General features: G+C 43.8%; 1 protein-coding gene across 1 annotated transcript in view; it reads left to right on the top strand.

Annotated features, from left to right (window-relative positions):
• gmds (GDP-mannose 4,6-dehydratase) overlaps positions 1 to 25,118 on the top strand; it is a 141,533-nt gene that overhangs the window by 84,226 nt on the left and 32,189 nt on the right. The window contains exons 8-9 of the mRNA XM_034583469.1: positions 21,217 to 21,335; positions 22,244 to 22,340. Coding sequence (XP_034439360.1) covers positions 21,217 to 21,335; positions 22,244 to 22,340 — 216 coding nt within the window. The remainder of the gene's footprint in view (positions 1 to 21,216; positions 21,336 to 22,243; positions 22,341 to 25,118) is intronic.

A 25,118-nucleotide genomic window follows, 5' to 3' on the forward strand; every position in this document is an offset into this window, starting at 1 on the left:
CTTGTGTAAGTTTTCTGTGTGTGTCACAGGGGCGGGGTTGTGTTGCCCGAGGTTGTTTAAGGGTCCACATCTGGGTTTGAGGACAGGGGTTGTGGGCCGGAAAGTGTGTTTGAGCCCCTCAGACGCAGCAGCAGGAGCAGCAGAGAATCCTGCAGCAGAAATCACAGATGAGACAAGTTGACAAAACGAGATATAGAAGCGGTTCCATTACAAATAAAGCTAATTTAAGTTTATACTGCAGGGTTATGCAGTATATATATATATATATATATATATATACATACATATAACCTATTGATTGATCCTTGACAGGAGGAAGTAGAAATATCACTCCCTCGAAGTATATGCTCTACATTTTTAATCCAGATCCATCGAGTACATGGTGAATCTGTGAAAGTGTCACAAAACGTCCTGGATCCGCGCCCAAATTTAATGAGCTTTAATGAACAAACTAATGGACAAGAGGTGAAAACATAATGATAATAATTACAAATATAATAATAACTCTCTATGAGAAGGAAGCTCAGCGAGTGAATAACTCCTCAGTGGCGACGCCCTAAAGAAACTAAAGAAAACAACCTACATCTGCCCGTCTATCTGGATCCACTCCAGAGTTTAAGGGGTTATTCTCTGGGTCATGCCGCACCTCTCCACAAGATTTCATGAACATCGGGTCAGTAGTTTTTTAATAACGCCGCCGACAGACAAACAACTTCCATCATTAGGAGGACGATCACTGACTGGATCCTGTGTAGCCGAGTAAACGACATACTTACGTTGTGACGTGTGACGTTCACCTTAAAACATCTTTGCTCTTATGCTGTTTATTTGCTTAACGATCTATTAAATTCCAAAGTTAAGCTGAGATACTGTTATTAACAGTAACAATACTGTTAATAACACCTTTATTGTGAAGTGGCTGCACATGGGTGATGCAGGCATTAATTGCAAAGTTAGCTAATAGCCATTGGGGCTAACTCCTCAGTAAAGAAGAAGAGGCCTTTCTGAAAAGGACAGAAAACCTCAAATTAAAAACCCTAAAAAAAACCATATTGATAATATTAACGAAACCTTAGGAGGGGCAATTACGGAAATGTAGATGACTGAATTCATCGTGGTCCGAACAGTCGTTAGTCGTTAATGTATTAAATATTTACAGCATCTCTGCCGAGCTGTAACGTCGTCTCTCAGTTGCCCGTCGCCTGGGATGGAAGCAGCTGCCAGACGAGTGAATGTAATTTAATGCAGTGTTTTAATTGAAAAGACCTAAATCTGTAACAGCCCGGAGTCTGACGCCTGTTTGTTTTTCTAAGCTACAAAGAGGCTGTCAAACAGAAATGATCAGCATCTATTTCCAGGAGGTATTTGAGAGCCTGTGTGCCATGTCAGCACAATGGTAGTGGGAACACTGAACTCGTTTGTCTTGTTACCAGCCTTCACACCGTGGCTGGTGTTTGTTCTTCCGCTGGTTTGTGTGTGTGTGTGTGTGTGTGTGTGTCTGTCGGTGTGGGTGACCGTGGCAAACTCTGGTCTTGCACCAGGGGGAGCCACCGCTCGCATCCTCGTTCGTTACAGTCACGAAAAACACTACAGGTGCGTAGATGAGGTGACAATCGAGGCCGAGTTCGAACATGGGTGTGGGCCGTCACATCAGGACTCGTGATCACATGGGTCGTCGTTTCAACATGTTGATGGGCGTAGCAGCGTCTGGTGTGACGCCGTCACAAGACTTTGATCTCTTTTCATCTCATGAACAGAAACTATAAGGACACTGAGAGAGGACGAATATTCCCCAAAGCTGATTGGCCACTTTTTCACCATATTGCAAATACTTGTGTCAAGATCAGATTCAAATGGAGCATTTATCGGATCTGCTCCCAATACTTTCACCTGTTCAGTCATACAAGCGCTCTACTCTTCTCTAGGCCAGATTTGTTCCTAAAGATCTCTGCATTATTTCTTGAAAAATTGAAAATCCCAACGCATCAGGAGATGATAACAGACCTGAGACCACAAATGAACATTACAACCTTCAATACAACATCAGAATGAGACAGAAAAGAGAGATAACAATAAAAAGTGCCTTGAAGTGCATCTGAAGAATAAAAAATAATTATTCCAGAATAGGATTAGAGGAGGTTAGAGGATATTTTCCTACAACTCTAGTGAATGTCTTTTTATTATGATTATATTGCCTTTGCGTCATGATAGAAACTGACGGACTCATTAGGGCATTAGCCTCAGACGTCACACAACTTATCGAAAAAGATCCAGACATTAACGATGTGTTCCAACGTGTCGTCTGGAAACATTACATCTGAAATGATCCCGACTTTAATCGTCGATGCTAAAATTGTCGATGTTAACTGTAAGTCCTGCTGATCCTCTGCCAGTTCAAGCCCTAGAATCAACAACAGACACATTATTCCATCATTTGTTGAGCAGGCTGTCAGTCATGCTCCAGCCACGGGGTCTTTGTGCAGTTGTGTGTACGTAAGGTGTTGATTCAGGCACAGGAAAGTGTTTATCTGCACCTTTTAGCATGAAGACATTTAGCTGTTAGCCGTCACCACACCTGCATGATGTCACCTCCGCAGGTGAGCTCAGTCTATTTAGGCTTTGTGTGTTTATGAGGTCTCTGTCTGTAGCCGACGGTTATGCATCGTTTATTTTTTCAGATTAGCGTTGTGGGTGTGCGTTTTAGCCGGAGAAAGACGAGGAACATACTGTAGATGCTTATCAGTGTGGCCTAATCACTACCATGTGCTTTTATGGCCACTTGCTTTATTCGCTGAGGCTGCTGGAATTCCAGCAATTAGCCTCCCTTGTATTTCACACATGGCCCCCAGTGTTTGTCACATAAACTGACCCACTGAAAGAGGAGCCGGTCCAGTTCTGGACTCTCAGCTCGTCTCTCTGACAGCGCCTGGGGCTTTTACAGCCTCCGAGCTCGACCCGCTCTCTCCGGTGGTCCACGAGCCTGGGAACCAGCGTCTCTGCTCAGACACACGGACACATACACGCTGAGGAGAAGAAAAAAAAAAGTTAGTTGAGCTCATATTTCCTTTGTTCAAAATGATCTCCTTTCATTTTTATTTTGGTAGAAGGCAGAGCTGCAGATTGTGAGTTTCTGTTTAATTTGGCGTGGATTATTATTTTGCCTAATTGGCTTTTAACGAGGTATTAAGTGAAGTATGTAAAGAAGCTGGTCTGGATGTATACCACCCACCTGCAGGGTCCAGTGGAGGTTAACCCCGTCCAGATCTGATCTTTGTTCCTCTGTTCTTCCTCCATCTGCTTCCCTCTTTATTTTTAAAAATAAAACTGCTCTAATTGCATTATCAAAATTAAATAAATTGCCAAAAGCAGGTCGTACAAAGTCTGTGACCAAACTATAAAGTCAAAGGGGAATTAACAGGGCTTTAGCACTGTTTAATAAAAAAATACATAGGGTAATATTCTTATTAAACAGCGTTAAGTTTCACTGGGAAATATTATAGTTTTTACTCACTTGAGTGAAAAAGTTTATTTACTTTACAGTTAATTATTTTACATTAAACCATATAATCATCATATAAAAAGTGATACGATGTTAAACTACATATAAAAGACATAAATAAATTAAAAGCTTCAACATTAAAATGTAAAAACTCTCTTTATGAGCACGACTTTTCTGATGTCTGAGCTTTTACTTGCAGTGATGGGTTTTTTCGGCCCTTTGCTGTTTCTAGACACAGTTCACATCCTGCCGTCATGAAGCAGCTTCATTATTCAGTCAATGTTGTGTGTTTCTTTCCCGTGTCCAGAATCTTTCTCCTTTCAGCTCAGCTTTGATCACTTGAGTGAAAATATTCTGCTTCTCTCTGCGTTGTTTTCACCGGCCGGTCGCTACCGGACTCTCGGTCGTTTGAACTGAAATCGACTGCAGAGTCAGACGAGGTTTATGAAAATGTTGAGAGTGAATAGAACAACAAATTAAAAAGGTTAAGACTCCACAGAGCTGAGGAAAACTACTAAACTTAATTATCCATTGTTCAAATAACAGCAATATCAAACATTGAATATTTAATTGATTAGTGAACTGAATGCTCAACTTTTAGTCTGTGACGGACGACAGTTAATGTATCATAACAGTATTTCTCTCATTAGAGCTCTGCATCGAAAACACTTTGTATTTTAAAAAGTATATTGTAAAGATAATATATATATATTTTTTAAAGCCTTGTTAAAGGTCTTTACATCACCTCTCAAACCCTCTATTTTATCGTCTGTTTGAGTTTTTGCTTTTGCATAAATCACAAAGGAAATAATAGTTTCATAGCTGCTCATGTTTATAAAGTGAACCAGTGCTTAACGGTAACAGGTTGTGTAGATCACAATGTTTCTGCTGTGCCTAAAAAAAGTCCAGAATTTAATAATCTGGACTAAGTAAAAATAATTTAGGTCTTAAAAAAGTCTTCAATATATTAAAATATGAGGTTTCTTGTGGTTTCTCTGTAATATTGTAAGGTCTCGACGTTACTATGTAAAATGCCTTCAGGTTATTTATGTTCTGATTTAGAGATAAAAATCCCAAATAAAATGGAATTGATTCTGAATTATGTTAACATTGATCTAATGCTATTTCTCTTGCAGTTTAAAATACATATTATAATTTTAAGAGAAATGTTCTGGAGGCATGCATCAGTTGCTGTGTGCTGCAGCTCTTTCTAAACGATACAGATATTAAAACGAACCAGACAAACATTGAAATGATAACTGATACCTAAGATCTTAAAAAGTCTTAAGTTGAACACAGAAACCCGGAGCTCAAATCGTTATCATATTGTGAAACTGTTCCAGTGGCTTTGTTTTGTTTCCCTAACATCAGTTTGGTTTTCGGTGAATTAACTCGACCCGTCGATGTGATCCCGGCTGCAGGATGTGTGGAGGATGTAAGTGCCGTATGTAAGTTGTAGTGAGAGACGAAAGAAACTGAGGGATACCGAGGAATAATCGTCTGCGTGTATAGTAAAGTCAGCACAACACGTACTGACGACGAGAAGAGGCCTTATCACAGTTCACTGATACATAAAGAGCCATTGTTGTTGTTGCATTAGTGCCTCACTCAAGCCGCTGCCTCCCTCTGAGTCTAAACTGTTATCTTATCAAAACAAAGGATTCTTTGAATATTTAGATTCAGGGAAACACCCTCAGGCAATTGTGTGTGTGTGATAGGAAGGAAAATATTTCCCACTAAGTCTCAGCGACTGGGCCTGGGGGGGAAATTCAAAACACTCCTGTCGTTTGTTCTGCGCCGAGCTCGCTGCCAACTGTCGCTCGCGCACAGAAAGTGCTTTTGTTTCCTGTGCCTTTCGGAGCTTTTTTCGCATCGAAGGCTGCAGTCAAGTGTTCCAGCTTGTGTGTGGATGTGTTTGTCTACGTTCTGAGGGTTTTTTTTTTGCACAATAACATGTGGTTGAGAGACGGAGCGAGTGTGTGTTTTGTGTTGGGGGAAAGAGAAAGTGAATGAGAATGACAGATTTTTTTTTTCAATCGTACATACCTCGGATCACACTGGCTCTATTGTTCAGGGGCTGGGTGCAGAGATGAATTATTTAACCCTGTGTTACTTCACGGGTGGAAGGACTTTATAGTTTGGTCTAACGTCAGTTTTAACGTGTGTGTTGTGCAGTGTGTGTGTGTGTGTGTGTGTGTGTGTGTGGAGGGGCCTTCACGTTTTCATTACTCAGAATGTTTATGCATGCTCATACAGCTGAAATGCTGGAAACTCGGCGGCTGTAGGTGCCAGTGCCTTCAGCCAGCGGTGGCAGACCAAGTATTAAGTAGCTCCACTGATTTATGCAGCAGTGCAGAGAGTTTGACAGAAGTTGCACTCGACCGTGATGAGAAAACAATGAGGTTTTCGGCATAAAATGTATTGGCATACACAACATCCTGGCATCGAACACGTGACCACCCACCTGTTCGCTGCCCTCACCTTTCCTCTCGCTGCATTACGCGGAGTTTAGGTTCAGTTCCCTGAGCTTTAACCGTGCCCCAGCTGGAGCTCCTCTCTTTACTGGACCAGCTGGACTCTGGATTCACAGGAACACACCAGCATCATGTTTATGCTTCAAAACCATTTTCACAGCATAACCTGAAACAGAAGAAACAGAAGGTGATAGTAATAGAAAACAAGTTTTACATAAAGTTTGACAGCATCGTACATGGAATTTGCTGCAAATCCCAAAAAGTTATTTTTTAAAGTTGAACCATATGGTTGTATTCCACAAACACCACCATCCACCATCATGGCGCCACTGCCTTAGAACCTGTGGGGGTTCTATTCTCTCCATTGTAGTGGGCACCCTGATATTTACCAGTCCAGCCCTGTGATTGTTTCACCCTCTTCCCTCCTTCTCAAGAGGAAGAGGGCTGTCCTGTGAGAGGAGGACTTCCTGCAGTGACTCCCTCTGCAGCTCCACAGGAAGGGCTGGAGCAGAAGTGCAGGGCCAGGGTTAGTGCACCCTCAGGCACCGTCACTGGGATGGGTCCATTTAGTTTGTTGGGAGCAGGGCAGAGCTGGTGGGAAGGAACATGTCGAACGAGGGAGTGAGGAGAACTGAGAGGGAGACAGAGGGAGACAGAGGGAGACAGAGACGAGGGAAAAGACAGATTCATAATAACAGTTTGTCCAGTTGTGTTGAGCCTGTGGGTAATGTTGTGTGTTATGGTTGCTGCAGCTTTGTGTTCCTGGTGAATTATAATGAACATTTCTTATATTTCTATGAACCCTTATTGATATGAGTGCAGCTGTAATAACACCTTACTGTCAAACATTGAAAAAACCCACACGGAGTTTCATGTAGGAAAACCTCCACAGATAATTGAGTGTGTGAGTGTATCACGGTGTCACCAGTGGAAACAAACTGGGCCTGAAGCGTCTGTACAGCGGAGCAGGAGGTCCTCTCCGTCAGCTGGAGCTGCTCTGAGTTAACTCCGCACAGCTACTGTACCATATTACTTTCCCTCTGTATTCCAAAGGGTAAAAGTTCAGACTATGAGAACCTTTGACGCCCAGATTGCCATATGTGAAGAATTTGCAAAGGTCAGCGTGAACCACTGAAAATGGCCGAACTTCGGCGCTGCTTTATTATCCGTGTACCCCTCTGGGGTCGTCTGGCTGTGGAACAACAGCCACAAGTCTGAGGAGTCCCTCCTGAAAAGCTCCAGTACAAACACATACTCTCTCTCCCTCCCTCCCTCTATCTCTTTCTCTCTCTCTCTTTCTTACAGCCAGGGGTGAGGCATCTGTTTCCTATGCTCAACATGTGGAGGCACTGCATTCAATACACACACACACACACACACACACACATCACTCCACTGTTTACACTACTCCTGTCTTATCTCACACACTGGGCACATTACATGAACATTTCAAAAAACACACACACCTCTGATGGGCTCAGAGAACCTGTGTGTGTGTGTGTGTGTGTTTTTGTGCGCTGCTGCGGAGCGACCATGTGGATTGTTTTGATGACATTGACTCATAATCGCTCGGCCTTTTCTGTCATTTGTCCTTGAGTGTGTGTGTTAATGTCCTGATGTTATCGGCCCCGAATCAACAGGGACACCGCTCTCATCTGATCCGGTCCCCCTGGCTGATAACACCCTGTGTGTGTGTGTGTGTGTGTGCGTGTGCGTGTGCGTGTGTGTGTGTGTGTGTGTGAGACAACCCTTATGATAAACGCATGAAGTTAATTAACTATTATCCAATTATAATACAGCTCATCTAAGCAAAGAGTCACTGGCGAAGTCCCTGTGAAGAGATTTACGTTTCTGTTTGATTTCCCTGCTTGTCAGTCAACGTTAACCTCCTCTGTTCGAGACGAGTTCGCAGCACAGCGTGAAATTTAACTTTAACACAAATATCCTCGTTGGGTTTGGCATCGGTGTCGATTTTCCAGCCGCAGCAGTTTACAGAGAGAGATGAAACCATAGAGTCAATGGGCACCAAGGCTGAACTCCAATGCAGCCAAGGGAGATTTTTATATCTCCAACCGTTCATCCATAAAGTCATCCGTCATTTATGCGGGTTATTCTTAGAGGGTCACAGGGCGGCTGGAGCCAATCCAGAGCCCTGACAGTGGGCGAGAGGCCGTGCACATCTGGACACGTCACAGTTTAATGTCCAGGACGATTAATTCCTTCAACTTTTTAACTGCAAATTAGATTTTAATGCGTCAGCAAGGATTACGGGAAAACTACTCAACTTTTGACCCAACAAGAACCTATAGGTGCCATTATAATATCTACTATGATATCAACATATAATATCAATGTTCTTAATTCCTTTTAAAAATATATCTTTGACAGTGAATCGTTGATGAATTTGTGAAAACGACCTCTTTTACATAAAGGTATATGAAAGAATGTGGCAGCTTTTAGGATTTTAAGATAAAATTAAAAGGAAATTAATTGAATATGTAAAAATTACAAATTATTTAGTTACGGTGAAAGAAATGGAATTTTACAAAAAACCTGTTGTCAAGTAAATTTCATTGAAACAACTGTAATGTGTTTCAGTACTAAAGCATTATGGGAAATAAAAAACTCATTTATTAAGTGTGAAATCAAAATCCCGGCCAAGGTGATGACACGTTTTAATTGTCCGTCATTATCTGTCATCAAACCATAATGACTATACATGATTACATGTGGTGTCGGAACATAACCAGAGTGTCAGTTCAGTTATACCTGATATCACTTCCTCATTTCAAGCATTCAGGTCACGTTCCCGATCGTCTGGGTGTGGCTCGCTCATCTCCACGTTTATAAAACCACCTGCGCTCTCTCTCTCCTTCACTTAATTCCACTGCTTCTTATCCATCTTCCATCACTTCATCTCTCTCTCTCTCTCTCTCTCTCTCTCTCTCTCTCTCTCCCTCTCCCTCTCTCTGGGACGTCTGTGTGAGTGATGTGTCGGTGACGTGAGGATGAGGCCGGCGGCGGCAGCAGCAGGTGAAAGCAGATTAGCTGATTTCAAAACAAATTCCCACAGGAAACTTAGCGTGAGTTTTCAGGAAATAGTGAATGTGTGTGTGTGTGTGTGTGATGTGTGTGTGTAGTTGTGTTTGTGCCGCTCCTGCTGCACTGGTCAGATAACGGTAATGAATCAACAGTAGCTCCGACGAGAGATAAAGAGGACAGAGGATGGACGGGGATTTTATCTGTTTTGAAAATATTATGTTGTGCCCATTTCTATGTTTTGTGAGAGTGATGAATGTGCAGTTTCCCAGCTGTCCCCAAAGAACCCGAACATCTCGCCAACCGGCACCTCTCCCCCCCCCCTTCACTCTCCTCTTTATCTCTGTTGTCTCAGTTTATGAAGATCAGGCCAACAACTCGTCAAACAGAACATTGATTTATTTACTTTGAACAAACTCTTCATTATCCACATGTGAAAAGTGTTAATTTGGTTAAAGTTAAAGAAAGATCATGAAGTGGTTTAAAATGTTGTTTCAGTTCGGCAGGCAATTGGCGAACAAATGGACAAGAACTTAAACTAGCTGCTTCGCTCTTTTGACCATGTCAGACGTCATTCGTCCTGTGTTGCCAGAAAGTCAAAGACTGATGGGATAAAGATGTAGCATTGTTTTTATTGAGTTTGGATGCTTTGGGTTTGGAGCAATGAAAGGAAACTTTCACAAACATGAGATAATCGTGAAGTCTTGGCCTGTGTCTGTCCGAAACCTGGACTTTCTTGCTGTGAGATAAGAGAGAACTAAGCCACTGGGAGACAGCATCAGTCTCACTGATGAATCTGCCTGTCCTGGATCACAGAATACTCTACAATATGATGAGCACAGATTTAAAATTTTGTGATTTTTCTTGATGCTAAACATGGCCTCTTTGGAAAGTGTTTCTGGAAACGGGTGGTGATGATTAATCACCAAGAGCATCAGCCATAAATGATTTACAAGAGATTATAGTTTATCCTCTGAGCAGAACTACTTCTTCAGGGCAGACGTGACGCTACATCGAGTCCTTACTGGAAAGTGACGAGATGGGCCGGGGCTGGTTAGCATTTCAACTTTAGTAGAGAGGCAAAAAAGTGAAAGGAAAGATAGATTGATACGATACAATACGGTTACGATAAATATATATGACTGAACAGCTGCAGTAACTTTCCAATAGTCCCTTTAATAATGAAATGAATGAGGCCTGAATTGGTTCATGTCATCGCTCTCCACAGTGAGCTTTAAAACAAAGTGCTCTCCAAACTGTTAGTGTCACATGATTACTGACCTGCGGTCCCTCCCCGGCTTAATCAATCCAACATGGCCCCTCGTTTCGACGGCGTCCCACCGTGCACTTCCATAAATACACTAACAGCTTTCTTAAATATGTGACAAAATACTGTTAAAGTTTACAGGCTGCACCCTGCTTTCCACCCGGGGAGGAGTGACTCTGCTCCAACGCCAGGGAGAGGATGTAGTTCTATAAAACCTGAACTGGGCTGTTGAAGTCATTCACACACGCACACACACACAAACGCACACACACGCACACACACGCACACACACGCAGATTTGAATTTCATACACACACCTGCTCTTGATTGTCCAATTTGTAAGCGCTGTAGTGGCCGCGGGGGAGCAGGGAAACGGTAAACAGGCCGATAGCATCTCATGTGAGATCACCGCGGCTGGAAACATATTCTGAGCAGAGAGACTGAGACGCACACGCGCGCGCGCACACACACACACACACACACACACACACACACACACACACACACACTGTAGAACTGTGAAGAGGAAAGCAGACATTGTTCTGAGTGACGAACCGGAGGCGGTGGAACGTTTATGAGCGTGATCTGCATTCAGGTCGGTTCGGCGTGTAAACAGAGTCCCCTTCTAGCAGTTGCCTCTCCCAGGTTCAGCCTTGAGGTCGGGGGGGTCATGTGCCTCTGGGTCAGAGTTCAAACTCAGCCCCGACGAGGACGTCTGGAAATTCACTTCACTGAGACAGTTTGGACTGACACACGTACAGTTCTCTCTCTCTCTCTCTCTCTCCGCTGCTTCTGCTTTCTCACTTAAACCCTCTCAGACGACATCCACGGAAGCTCTGTCTCTTTCTGCTCTTCGACACTCAAACAAACAAATATCGCTGATCGTATCATCTGGCCTGTCTGACTCCAGTTTCCCATGTCATTATCTGTTTTCAGATTTCTTAGACAGACTGAAAATATCGCAGCCTCCCACACAAACCGTATCTGTCTCCTGCTGTCGGACTGTCGGCCAATCGCATCACACGATCTCTGATAACACAACATACACACATGTTGCTTGTGTCTTGTTTTGTGCGTTTCACACACAGGACAGTTCACTGCTCCATATAAAAAAAACCACAGTGATTTGTAATCAAAGTCAGATGACATTAATTTTCATCACGTTCAATAAATGTTTAAAATTAGACCTGAAAGTCTGAGCCAAGTTTTTTTTTCGCTGAACGCTGACAGATATATAAGAAACATTTAAAGAATCAGTTGCTTCATCGCCCTCCTCCTCTTCCTGCTGATGCTTGTTTCTCTTCCTGCCTCTTCAAAGACGGCAAAATAAATACACAGCTTTTCTGGCCCAACATCACTCGATCCGCTGGGTTTTGATTCCCTCTCTCTGACAGCCGAGGATGTGTGTCTGTGTGTGTGTGTGTCTGTGTGTGTGTGTGATAGTGGGTTACAGTACATTAAATGCAGTCCAGAAAGTCTGAAGTCTCTATTTTAAACACCTTTCACATCCTATTTAGCTCCGGTCGCTGCCTATTCATAACCCAGCAATGACAGATTAGCATGTAGCGGCTATATTTAACGTGACTTGACTGGTGTCTGTGGATATTTGTGTGTGTGTGTGTGTGTGTGTTCCTGCCCCTCGTTCCCCCCCAAAAATGGTAACACACCCACACCAAATGAGAGGGCTCCTTTGAGAAATGTGTTTCTCATGTTCTCACGGTGTAAAAATTACTCTATTGGCTCCAAGAATCAGCTGCTCTGTCCACAGTGTATGGAGCCGGGCCCAGCCTCTGTGTGTGCGACTGTGTTTATGTGTGTGTGCATGCATGGACGATTTACTTTTTCAGCATGTGTTTTAGTTCTAAATAGTGAATGACAGTCTTTATGGGACTCCCCCCCCCCTCTCTCCCACCCTCGGGTTAAAACATGGACAGATTGTTTCCTGAGGCCGGACTGTTCATACAGCCAGAGGTCACAGCCAAGTTCAAGTGTGTGTGTCTCTGTGTGTGTCTGTGTGTGTGTTTGTGGACTTCCCCGTGCATGCGGCTATGTTTAGATGAACAAACACTGATACTATCAAAGGAGTGGGTGCAGATGGATGATTCAGCTCGAGGTGGGCGAGAGGAATCTCGTTTTCCTTGACGTCTTTCGGACTTTGCATCATGGAGCGGCTGTGGATCAGGACGTAGAGTTTGTCCACTAATCTAAGGGATGGTAGTTTGATTCCCAGCTCGTCCACCACAAATTCCGATGGCAGCGTGTCAATGAGATGCATGACTGATAAACAAAGCGCCACAAATAGAATCGCTTTTTGTGTGTGTGTGAGTCATTAAGATCAGAAAAGTGCTTGATAAATGCAGTTTATTGACAAATTATCAAATCTACAATCAATATATTGCAGGAAAAGCCCTTAGATTACAGCTACAGATGCTAATAAAGACACAAACCGGCAGCAGAATCTGAAATTCTTATCATTCTATTGTGTTTTAGAACTTGTCAGAATAAAACCCCAGTTTTATTACAAGTTAAACCTGTTACAGATCATTAGTGTGAAGACTGTGTCATTGTGTGAGTGCCAACAATGAACAGTGGTTGTGTTTGTTTGAGATTTTGTGTTGTTGACAGATGCAAAGAGAACATCTTCTGTCTTTCTCTTACTAATCCCTGAAACAAGCCTGTCAGGTTTACATGTGTCATCAAAATGAAAACATTTTTTAATTCTCTAGTATCAGCATCAGTTCCCAAATATCGTTCAGGCTCCTCTAAGTCGACTTTCCACCGGACACAGTTGTGATTTAAAACCCACGGTGTGACCGAACTGTTCTGGGACTCGCTGTAATTGACTCAAGTCTCCCTCCTCTGTCAGACTCTGTGACACAGCGTCCTCTGAGGTTGACCACTTCCCTGTGGCCCCGGCCAGCAGAAACGAAGCAGACAACGCCGAGGTGCGGCCATCCCTGCGTCATCACGGACGCGTTACGTGTGCGTCCAGAGTGAAGTCAGACTGTAAATATAACCTCGTCTGTCTTCAGCGCCGCGTTCAGACAGTCTGTGTGTGACGAGGGAAAAAGCGCTGCAGTCTGACTTTTTTGGTCAAAACAGAACCGGAGAAAACGAAGGAGGGTCTGTGGGAGGAGAATAAGGAGTGTGTGTGTGAGTGTGAGTGTGTGTGTGTTGGGGAAGGGTGAAGGGGAGTTTAATAATTTCAGCCATCTCTAAAAATAGGGCGTTCGGTAAAAGAAGGGGGAAAAAAAGCTGTTCTGCTAAAAATCACAGCTCCATAGCAGCAGTTTGGATGATGTGTGCTCCCTGAGGTGGAGCCTGGGAAAGTTAGCGGCGTGTGTGTGTGTGTGAGTGTGTGTGTGTGTGTGTGTGTGTGTGTGTGTGTGTGTGTGTGTGTGTGTGTGCTTGTGCTTGTGAATGCATGTGTGTGTGTGTGTTTTTTGAGTATCTGCGTGTATGTGTGTAACCGTGTGTTGAGCTAACTTGAACGATTTGGGTTGTTTGTGGAGGTTTACGCAGAGCAGAGTTAGAAAACCTTGTCCGGAGCGACATGGCTCCGGCGGCCCCCGGTCTGGGGCCTTGTTTGGCCTGTCCCGGTTTGGTCTGGTTTGGTCTGTGGCCGCGCGCAATCCACCCCTGCCCTTTCTCTGACTCACTGGGAGACCAGTGGGGACGAAGGCAGACACAGAACCAAAAAAAAAAAGAAAAGAGCCCAGTCCTTATACGAGCAGGGAGATGGCGATCAAACATAACTGAGTAAAGTCACATAAAATATGTTGGAAAGGAAAAGTCATTTGTTGGAAAGTTCTCCACTCAGGAACTCGAGGAATGTTCGCCCACCAGTTTGTGTTTCAGGGCTTTTTAATGTGCTTTCCAACTTGATATCTGGTCCCTGTGGCCGGTACACAGGCCGCCGTCATCGTTTTAGATTAGGGTTCCTTTGAATGTTGTTTTTACCTGCTCGTCTATCTGAACTGGTTCATAATGGTGGCAGGACTTAGTCACTGGGCCTCAGACTGAACGTGTGTGCAGGCTCACGTAGAGAAACATGGCTTTCTGTGTTGATCCGTTGTTAAGGGCGATCACCAGAGACCAAACGTGATGTCAAAGGAAACACTGCTTCATGCAACATCTTTTCATACAATAGTCCAAAAGTCGCTTGTATCAAACACATAAGACATGTGCTGCATCACTATGTGAAGGACATTAACTCCATAGATGGTTTGTGCAGTGTTGTGTAATAATATTTCCATAAAGTACAGTACATGATTTGTTAGGCTTTATAAAGTATTTTAAAGATATGAAGCATTAGAACCTTGATTTGTAAATTTGTTGACTTAGGCGGCAAAAATATATTTTGGAGATATTGTATTTGTACTTCAACACAGTTTTTGTCTTTTATTTATTTATCATCATCCGACACTGAGCTTTATTTCATAAATTAGATTCTGTTCCAGGTCGTTGTTTTATCGTGTTATACAACCAATGATTTATTTCAGTTTCGACCATTGGCCGAGTTTTAGGAACTGACATGTGAATCGAGATGGAGATCTGCGTAGGAGAACTTAGAGGAAGTTCCGTGGCGTCCTCGTCATTCTCTGAATTGCTGTGATGCAAATAAAGACGCAGTTAGAAATAAGAGTTATAGGAAGTTAAATATAGTCGTATGTAAACATGTACAGTGGTGAGAGGTTATCTGGCCTCTGGGATCAGTGCCGGGGCCCAGGTCACTCTGAACTCGTCATTTCAATACTATTTGCCTAATCTCGGAGCAAGATGGCTGCAGGTGATTGCCAGTGTGTCCGGGAAGTCGTGGCCTTGATGGATGTGGGTCCCAAACAGACCAGCTGATAACGCCGACGTGTGACGTTCATGAGCGAGAGCATGTTTAAGGCGGGATGTGACGTCGTGCAGCGCTGTGGCTTTTAACATTCACCCGAATGTGTTGTATCGCGGCTGTGAGTGCAGGTCATTAATCTCATTATCAGTGGTATGAGGCGGGCCCGGGCTGGAGCGGCGTCTGCTCCGATCCAAGCCTCTCCCTCTGGCCCTCGCCAGAATGAGAACACTTTTCTTCTTATTTTTCAGTCTTTGACATTCTTGTCTGGCAGCTGTGCAAGCATGTTGTGGAACAGAGCTGAGAACCTCTTAAGCTACAAATGATCTGGAAAAGCCAGCTCTGCTCGAGCTCTGTAGTGGGGAAGAGTGCGGCCTCAATGAAACGCTCTGCGCTTCCATCAGGGCCCGATGGTAAATCTGAAGGAATGCACCGCCTGTCGGGAAAGCCGCAGCGATTCCGACAGACTCAGGTGGTGTTCGGGGATTAGAAATTAAAGGCAGACAATCCATTTATCTGGGTCCTCGCAATTTTACAAATAAAGGCCCTTAAAAAATTAATAAATTCAGATTAGATGCATCATCTTTTTTTAGGGGATGTCATCACAAAGTTTCCCGATGCTGAAAAACCCAAGAAGAAGGATTATTAGTTCCGATAATCGCTGCGTCGTTGATCTGTTTCTGTCTGAGTTTATCCAACATTCGTCAAATATCTGTGTCACTCATTCTTCGATAGTCGTTGGGGGGGCTGTAGCCAATCCCAGCCGACATAAGCCGGGAGGCGGGGTACTCCCTGCAGGTCGCCAACTCTGGTTACGCTTCTCGTGTTATCTAATGCCTTTCTATCCGGCCTGTTAGTGATTTTTACGAACTTGAGGAATTGCAAGTTAAAACGCTTATTGTCTTGAGAATGACGAGCGCTCGTGGTGGTTGAAGTCAAATGAGGCAAACTGTTGGTTAAAGTTTTTCAAACTTGGGACAATGGGGATGATTATTTATTTATGTTTTACTTTATGCATATTTCCTTTGCAAGTTTAATCTTCACTTCCAGTGGTTTTTTAAAAAAAAAGTTTTAAATCATACTGGTTTCCCACTGGAGACGCCCTGGTTTGTGCCACTCTGCACGTTGTTTTATTTACCACGTTTCAGCTGTTCAAATTTGTGGAGGAATTTGAATTGATTCATGCATATTAAAGAATTTGTGGTTTCACGTTAACGTGGCCTTTTCATGTCTTTTCTGAATCAGAAAAAAACGTTCTGTGTGTTTGCTGCCATGGGGATAAAGATTTGCGTGTGTGAACCCCCGGGGTTAATGGCATTAGCAGCCCGTGATTGGGGCTGATGGCTTTCTGCGGCCGTAATAGCGGCTCCATTAAGTGTTTACTGTGAGCCATTCCACATGTCAGCTGTAGTCAAGCAGCCAGAGACGGAGGAGCGTGGGGCCGCCACAGGCTGGGGCACCGTGAGGGAGGTGAGACGCAGAGGGGGGAGAAGGGAGGATGGGGAGGTCAGCTGGCTGCACAGGGGGGGGGGGGGGGAGGTTGAGATAAGTCGTTACTGAAAGTGCGGTTTGGTTTTTTTGTTTTCTAAGAAACCTTTAGGACTTGTCAGCTCTTTTTAGACGAGGAATCGGGATCTGTTTTCAGGAGAGGACTTTGATTTTTAAAACAACTTAGTCAGAAAACTTCCACCTTCTTCACGAGCAGCCGTGGAGCTGCTGTTCTGTGAGGACACACCGATCTACAGCGATTTAAAAACAGTCGAACACATAGAAAGGTTCTGGAGCGGAGCGGCTGTAGTTTCTTTTTTTCCTGCAGTGGTGAGAGTGCACTTTGTGACCTGTGCAGTTTTCTGAGTCAGCAGACTTTGGTTTGTACCAGGGATTTTCCCGCAGCCCAGTAGCTTCGGTTGCTCTCTATCCGAGTTCTATCTGACAGCGAACATATGGAAAACATTAAATATAATACACTTTGAGGAGGAAAAGAAACGTGGCACACACCAAACTGTTCTCTAGAAATTACTGCTGAATCACGATTATTTAATTTGGTTTTCATCTTTAAATCTGCTGATTCTTCAAACGTTTTTTCTTTTTCATCTTTATATGGTTACGAATTAAATCACAGTTTTTTGCAACTGTTGTTTAAAGTTCTCCACTTTAAAGACTAAATAATATATTTAATTTTTTGTTATTTTATATGTTAAGGAGAGATAAAGATAATAGAGTTATGATGCAGCAGGTTTCCTTTGATTGACAGCTGTTCCAGCCTATCATTGTCAGTGAGAGATTTTAAAATCCGAGTCCTTCAAGGTTAAGATCACAGTTTTATTGGTTTGTTTCTATATTCGAGTTACATGTTTCATAGTAGTTTTTTAACATCTAAAGAAATGTATGGTATCACTTCATCATCTTATCCCTTGAATCAGTTTGTTTTGCACCACAAACAGATAACGGATAATGAACCTTCCTTCTCCTCATAAATACACAATGTCACCGACGTGTAGATGTGTTTTCCTACAGCCTCTGAACAAAGCCGAGCAGTTGAACTCTGGTCGTCGTGCTCGTGTCAGAGTATAATTCAGGTAGAGGGGTTCGGGGTGGTCGCAGGGGTCGGTGTCTGTCTCTGGAGCCGGAGCCGAGCGGTGAGTGCGTGATGGGGGTCATCCTGTGGCCATGTGAACAGGAAGGTGCGGGTTCAGTGTGAAGGGCTGAACCTCTTCGCCGTTTATCAGATAGCTAATGAAGCAGAGCGGTCCTGAGAGAGATGGAGCGAGGGAGGGAGGGAGGGGTGGAGGGGCAGAAAGAGGGAGAAGGGGAAAGGGGGCAAAAGGTAAAAGGAGGAAGGGGAAAGACGGGCGGGGCGGTGTGGAGGAGTTTAAGGAAAAGAAGGAGAAGTTAAACGTGGGAATGTTAAATCCAGCGCTCCGACCTCAACTGTTCATAATAAACCACCGGCTGCTGTGATTTCACTGAGTTTTATTCCCTCCGCAATGAGAAGAAAAAAATACACAGAATATTATTTATTACATTTCCTGGATAAAAATCAGCAGAGGCCGTATCACTCAGCTCCTGCTGTAAACATTTTCTCTGGAAGCACGAGAAGCCAAACTGCGTTTCCCAAATCCCATCATCGCAGCCGTCCAGTTTACTACACGCTGCACATTCATCAGAGTGGTCGGTGGGAAAAGAAAGGAAAAGAGTCTTTCTCATTACAAGTTTAAATAATCAGCTAGTCAGACGATCAAAACAGTTTCACAGCCTCCATGTCAGTGTCGGTGATATTTCACCGACTCCAGTGATAATTCATTCTGCTCGCGCCGAGGAGGGACGAGTCGGCAGGACGTGAATTAAATCCTCAGACCAGACTTAGTGTGTTCTTTTATAATTCAATATTTATATTTATTTGTATTATTGCTTTGACAAATAATTATTCACATTATTGCAAAATCATTTTGTGTAGCCACAGTTTCTCAGAGCCCAGGGGAGCATCTTTAAATTGCTCATCATGTCACATCTAAAACAAAGATATTTAGTGTATAATTATGTATAAAAGAATCCTTATATTTTAAAATTTCACAACTATTGTGGTTGTTTTCCACTTTGCTTCATGTGTTTATCAGTGGAGAAAAAGGTGCAGAAAAGCTCAAGTGAATGTAAAGTAATCTAATCTAATCTGAAGTTGACTTTCTGACGTATCTTCTCATCTGTTAAGTGACAATCTGACCCACAGACTAATGTGATTTTCTGAGATATGTCACATTTCCTGTCATTTTCAACAAGCTCAAAATGTGGAAACAATTATAAACAGATTCTGACCGAACATTGATGTTTCAATATTAGTTCGAGGTGCCGATATCGTCTTGTGTGAGAATCTGGTTTGTTCATCAGGGGCCAGAGGGTGAGAGGTCAGAGGTCAGGCGCAGGGGAGCCATCAGCCTTGAGCGTTCAGGTGACCCTGAACGATCCTGAGATAGGACGGCCTCGCCCCCCCCCCCCCCCCGAGGAAGAGCATTCCATCACTGTTAGTGTGCGTGAGACGGCAATTAGCACTTTACTGCACAGCGGTGTCACGGCTTCATTTGTGAGGAGAAATCACTTTATTAGTCTTTTCTACTGAAATCAAAATATCATTTGATCGATGCATCGGTTCTCCGTATCCCTGGTTTCTAAAAGATTGTTCCTATTAAAGTTTAATTCCTTATAGAATCTAATAAAGGTTATTTATTCAGGAGATAATTTACATTAAACCTTTTGTGCATATTCGGATCTCTCATAACTTTTATCCTGGCATTTCCTCGAACACCAATATATAACAAAGAAAAATGATGATGCAAATAAAATATGGAATATACAGTATATATGATATAAAATAGAAAATGTATTTTATATAATACATTTTAATTACTGTTAAATTTGTGTGTGTGCACTATTGCAGAGGGAGCACAGGATCTGCTAAACGTTCAGAGTCAACCAGCTTCTGCTTTTTCCAACGTTAGCACATAAAACACACATAATGCATCTGGCTTGAAATACGTGGACACAGACACACACACACACTCCATTCAACACAAATCCAAGTGGAGCTAATAAAGTGCGCTGATGTGAGACAGGCTGAGAGTTGCAGTCACCTGAGCAGAGACGGAGGAAGCTAACTCTCCACCTTCCTGCTGTCGGGTCTGAATTACAGCTCCGGCTCTCGACTGTGTGGAATAACACCAGCGAGGTTTCACACCGGTGCTCGTGTGTAGCGTTACTAGTGCACTGCGTGAGTAGTTTTCCATACATCAGGTATGTTGTCGTGGTGGTATGTATGGAAAACTACCACCAGTGAGTGAAAGGTGTCACTTCAGTTCATCAGGTGTCTGTGTTGAGACGCAGTTCACATGAACGTTTGTGAGCACCTGTCACATTTTACCTCCTCAACAAGGTCACTCACGGCTTTCTGCACACAGTATTTTAAAAAGTGTTTATATAGGCAGAAATATTTTGAACATGATGTTTACATGAGCTAATAGATTATTTAATTCATGATACACATGTTACAAACATTACAGTCTCTGTGTCCGACGGAATTTTAAAAGCCGACACCCCAGTTTTCTCAATGAGATTGCTTTGCATTTGTAAAGTGAAGTTTCGCGCAATATCTTGGCATTTCTGATTCTTTATGGAAACTGAAACCTCCTGAATAACAGGTGATTAGTTCAACAAGAATCTGAACCACGAATCAGTAAGAACTGAAACTATTCAGTACGGACTGAATGGATAACATCTCAAACATATGCAACTTTAGATATTATTTTAAAGATGTGCTTTCCTCCTGACATACTTCTGTTGAGGCAAAAAAAAAATGTAAATTGTTGCTCTTGGACCTTCTGTCCTCACTGATTTAATTTATCTATACGTGAGCAGTCATGAGCTTTCCTCTGTCTCTCGGTCTCCGTCTGTCTGTCCCTGTCTCCCTGGTGAGTCTCCTCTAATCAGGCTGGACGTGCCAGGGATCAGCCGCTCTGACCTGCTGGCTCTGGTTCACCATAAATATTATGGGACGCCGTCACTGGCTGTTTAATATAGAGCACGGGTCCATTAAGGGACCCAGACGATCAGCTTTCACTGGAGTATATAGGCTAATAATAATAATGCTGCTGCTGCTGCTGCTGCTGCCTACACTGTGCAGTTAGAAATAGAGTCACACGTGAGCACAAGTCAGGAGCTTGGAGGATGTTGTAATTTTAGTCCTTCAGGTTTATCATATCTCAAATATTGCTACTGACGTGTTTAAAAGCTGTTGGACCAGGTCAGTTTTCTGCAAATCCGTTTTGCGTGCATGTGCGCACGTGCACTCGTGGCCACGTGTGTGATTTTGTGTGTGCCAGCAGCACATTCAGCCTGTGGGAGTGCTCTGTCCTCCTTTCCCACAGTACGTGTCCCATGAGCCTTTGCAGTGACGTCAGGACTGAGGTACGGGCGAACGCCCGGCTCAGAGGTCACAGGTTGGCTTCCTGTCTATCAGGATCAGAGTTGGGCAGTGTCCAGTGTGAAGCGTCAAACTGTCTTCATGATGTGTCGGCTGGTTTAACCTCTATGTGTGTGTCTCTTTCAGGCCATGTGGCTGATGCTGCAAATGGACGAGCCAGACGATTTCGTCATATCAACAGGGGAGGTGCACAGTGTGAGGGAGTTTGTGGAGGCGGCCTTCAAACATGTGGGGAAGACTATTGTGTAAGTACACAGTCACACACACACACACACAGACACACACACAGTCACATTGTCACATCGGTGTTACCATGAATTTTCTATGTTGGTCTCATGTTTGAATGAGATCCTGTTGAATCAGGGTCAGACATGGTGGCCTTTCACTGACACTTCCAGTCTCAAGTCTGAATTAAATGTCATCATGTGGTCACAGAGATAAACAGAATGAAAGAAGAAAGAACTTTTATTTGTGCAGCCCCTTTCACACAGGTAAAGTTCAAAGTGTTTCACAAATGACTGATGAGAAGAGACAAAAAGATTTTAAAAGATATAGTTACAGTTCTGTTATGTTTGGTGAATCCTAAAAAGCTGTTGTGGTCTTCAGCTTTGTTTTCATCTTCTACGTCTCCTGAGTTATTTGTATTCTTCCAGTGTCACGTCCGTCACTTCTCTTCAACAAGCCAACTCGAGCAGAAATAGAAACGAGCAGCTGTTTTCTGTATTCTGTCGAATGAACCATGAAACAGATTGACTTTAGTAAGAAGCCACGTAAGTGACTAATATGTAAATAGGTTTTAAACCCCAGCTTCTGATTCTGCCTGTAAGAGAGGTTTGTATTATTCCCTCCATGTTTTGGAAACCCATTACAAGGCTCCTGTCACTTCCCCTCCTCCATCTCACCTCTCCTTCACCTCCCTCCTGTGTCCTGCAAGACGCAGGCATGTCAGTGAAGGTGTGTGTCGTCGTCCACGATGCCTGTTGTGTAGAATCGTGAAAAAAACCCCAGAAAAGTCCGGCCGGTGACATGTTTTGTCTGAGTGAGACGTTAAAGAAACAAACCGCACAAGAAATAATCAGGGAGACGTGAGCTGGATCTTTGAGCAGCTGTGGGAACATGTTTCCCCCCCGTGTAAAGATTTGTCTGTTTCCAGGTGGGAGGGGAAGGATGAGAGTGAGATCGGCCGCTGCCAGGAGTCGGGGGTGGTGCACGTGAGGGTGCACGCAAAATACTTCCGCCCCACTGAAGTGGTAAGTCAGTTTTCTTCCCGTGTTTGTGTGTGTGTGGACTGTGCATGAATGTAAGTGTCGTCTGGTGTTGTTGAAATAATGCTCTGCCCTGGATTTGGTTTCACTGCTCTCTGTCAATGACCAGTTTGAGCATATATATCTTTTTATTACAGTAATAACATTAAAACCTTTATGACTGGCCTGAACGCCCACAGCTGCAGCTGCAGCCAGGAGGACATTATACATGTGTCTGAGTTGTTGTTGAAAGACGACGTGTTTTTCAACCTTATTATTTGTACATTTGACTCTAGAGAGTCACGGCTTCATCCATACTGATACGTTTTAAAACTGAAACGATGACACCGGTCATGTACGTGCTGGTGTAGACAGGAAGCTGACTGTCCACTCTGCAGTTGGTTGTTTAGTTACAGAAAAATACAACAAAGGAGAAAGAACAATGGTGAAAAGTACGAGCAGGGATTTCTTCTCTCGTACCCACAGCAAAGTTGAGCTGCTCAGGGTTGGAAACGTTTTTGCAAGTGACTTCATCATCGTTTCCGGGTTTCCAGACCAAAACGAGCTCGGCTGCTTTTCCTTACTTCTCCGTTTTAGGGGCTTGTAAACGTTTGCTTGAATATGTAACAGATATCGTTCCATACGCTTCATGACACTGCACTGCAGATATTTCCTGTCCTATATACCTGACCTTAACATGAATATAACAGGTTCTTTCTGCATGTATCTGATTGCCGGTCATTGTGTCTGAGACCATGCACTTATCAGCACTAACGGGTCCAGTTGACAGCCCGGGCCTGCTCATTGTATGCCTTTAAACAGCTGGAATCAGGCCAGCTCGCCTCTTTAAGAGTAATGTAGGCTGCATCCTGCCGGTCGGAGCTGAATAGGTGCTCATATTCAGCCAGGGAAACGTTTTAATATTGAGGGCGTGAATTGGATCCATTAACTCTGCCAGTGACGGGGGTTTTCAGAGTGAATGAGCTGCTTTGACAGAATGAGAACATCTGTGTCAGTGCTTTTTTTCTGTATCAGCTGGTGCAGGGACAAGAGTGGACAAGAGTACCAGCGTTTTTTTAACCGTATTCAAATGAGCATCCAAATCCAAAATGAGCCAGTGTATTATCCCCCCCATCTTTCTCTAGGTGTGAAGTGTCTTTGACATTCGGGAAGTCTTTCTCTCATCGCTGTCCCCCAGGGGTGTTGTGACTGCTCCCCGCGGAGGGTGTAGGGTTTCCCTGAGGCGTCGTGGCCCCAGATTAGCTGTCAGGTTCCCAGTTTAAAGCAAGGAGTGCCCCTCCGCTGAGCTTTGGCCTGGCGAGATTAGAGCTGAGATCCAGTTGAGTGACGGCGGAGGATTAGCAGGGAGGCCCCGCTGACTGACTGCCGAGGCGATGGAGGCAGCGGTCACACACCTGGGCCATTCTTCTCTGTGCATGTTGGCTCATTCATTCACAGCCGTAACCCTGAATCCAAACTGAGAACTAGTCCAGAGAGAAGTCGACAGTGACCTGTCAGCAGAGAAAGTGTTTGGTTTCTTTTCACGAGCCCTTTTTTTTTACGATGCCTCAACAAACGGGCGATATCTTCCTGCGGCGTCGATGCCCAGTGCAGCTAATGTGCCGATGTGTGATGAGCATGGAATGTGGTGCATGAAAGACCCGGTCGGTAAATAACAGTGAAACCAGGTGAACTTTAAAGTGACTGGAGGTAAACATCCACTCACACATGAAATCCATGCAGGCGGCTTAGACCAGAGACCGGAGCTGAACCGTTGAGTTGCTGCAAATGTGTAAAATCGATGTCCTTCTTTATAAAACATTATTTTAAACCAGCATGTTGTTCACAGCCATGTTTACTCGCTAGCATTCCTCTGCCTTTGCTGGTGCATTGCTGTGTATATTGGCACGTTACCGCCACTTGTGTTTCACTGGCATTGTACAGAGCTATTGGCAGAAATGAGCAACAATGTGCCAGTGCCAAAACACAAGGGATCCACTTTCTATAAGATCCTATTATTAGCACCGGCTTTGCATATTTTTGAAGCTTGAAGCAACGGTTACAGAGCATGTGGCCGTTTTGTCAAAACAGTAGCTTCTGCAGACGGATGACGAGTTGAACACGTACAGTGTGTCATGACATACGAGCTCTCAGGTGTCACCGGGAGTTATGAGGCAGCGGATCTGAGCTCTCGGAGAGAGACTGACTCGTCCTGCAGAGAATCATCCAAACTGACGGAGGGGATTCAGACGTACAGTCGTCTCGGTTTACATCTGCCCGCTTTACTGTGTCTGAGCCGATTCCACCGTTCACACGTGGCACAGATCTAAAGGCTTCACATGAGGGGCGGAAAACAGAATCACTTTTCAGATGTGTTGTAAGTCCGTGTGTAAATAAATAACCGCACCGAAACGAATATCCAAACCCGAGAAAGTGAAACGTAGCGAGATAGGGCGTTACCCTTAGCGCAGGTATGCTCTCCTTCGATTCCTCTTCTTGTTATTGATACTTCTTCCTTCCTCAAAGTTCAGATGCTGATCTGGTTGTGTTTGTTGAAACACTGCAGATGAAAATGAGTCTGCATGGCTAAATCTGACACAGGTATATATTGCATGTTGATTAATGTGCCTTGTCCCTTTTTTTAAATAAATAAACTAACCAATACCTAGAATAGAACTCAGCAGAGCTCAAACCTCCACCAAGGCCCGACACTGAAACCACATTATGTTTCTCTGCCTCACATCGGTGGTGATTACTGGTTTAAGCCGACACCCCTCACATTTA

The sequence above is a fragment of the Hippoglossus hippoglossus genome, chromosome 4 (assembly GCF_009819705.1).
Source record: "Hippoglossus hippoglossus isolate fHipHip1 chromosome 4, fHipHip1.pri, whole genome shotgun sequence".
Classification (NCBI taxonomy): Eukaryota; Metazoa; Chordata; class Actinopteri; order Pleuronectiformes; family Pleuronectidae; genus Hippoglossus; species Hippoglossus hippoglossus.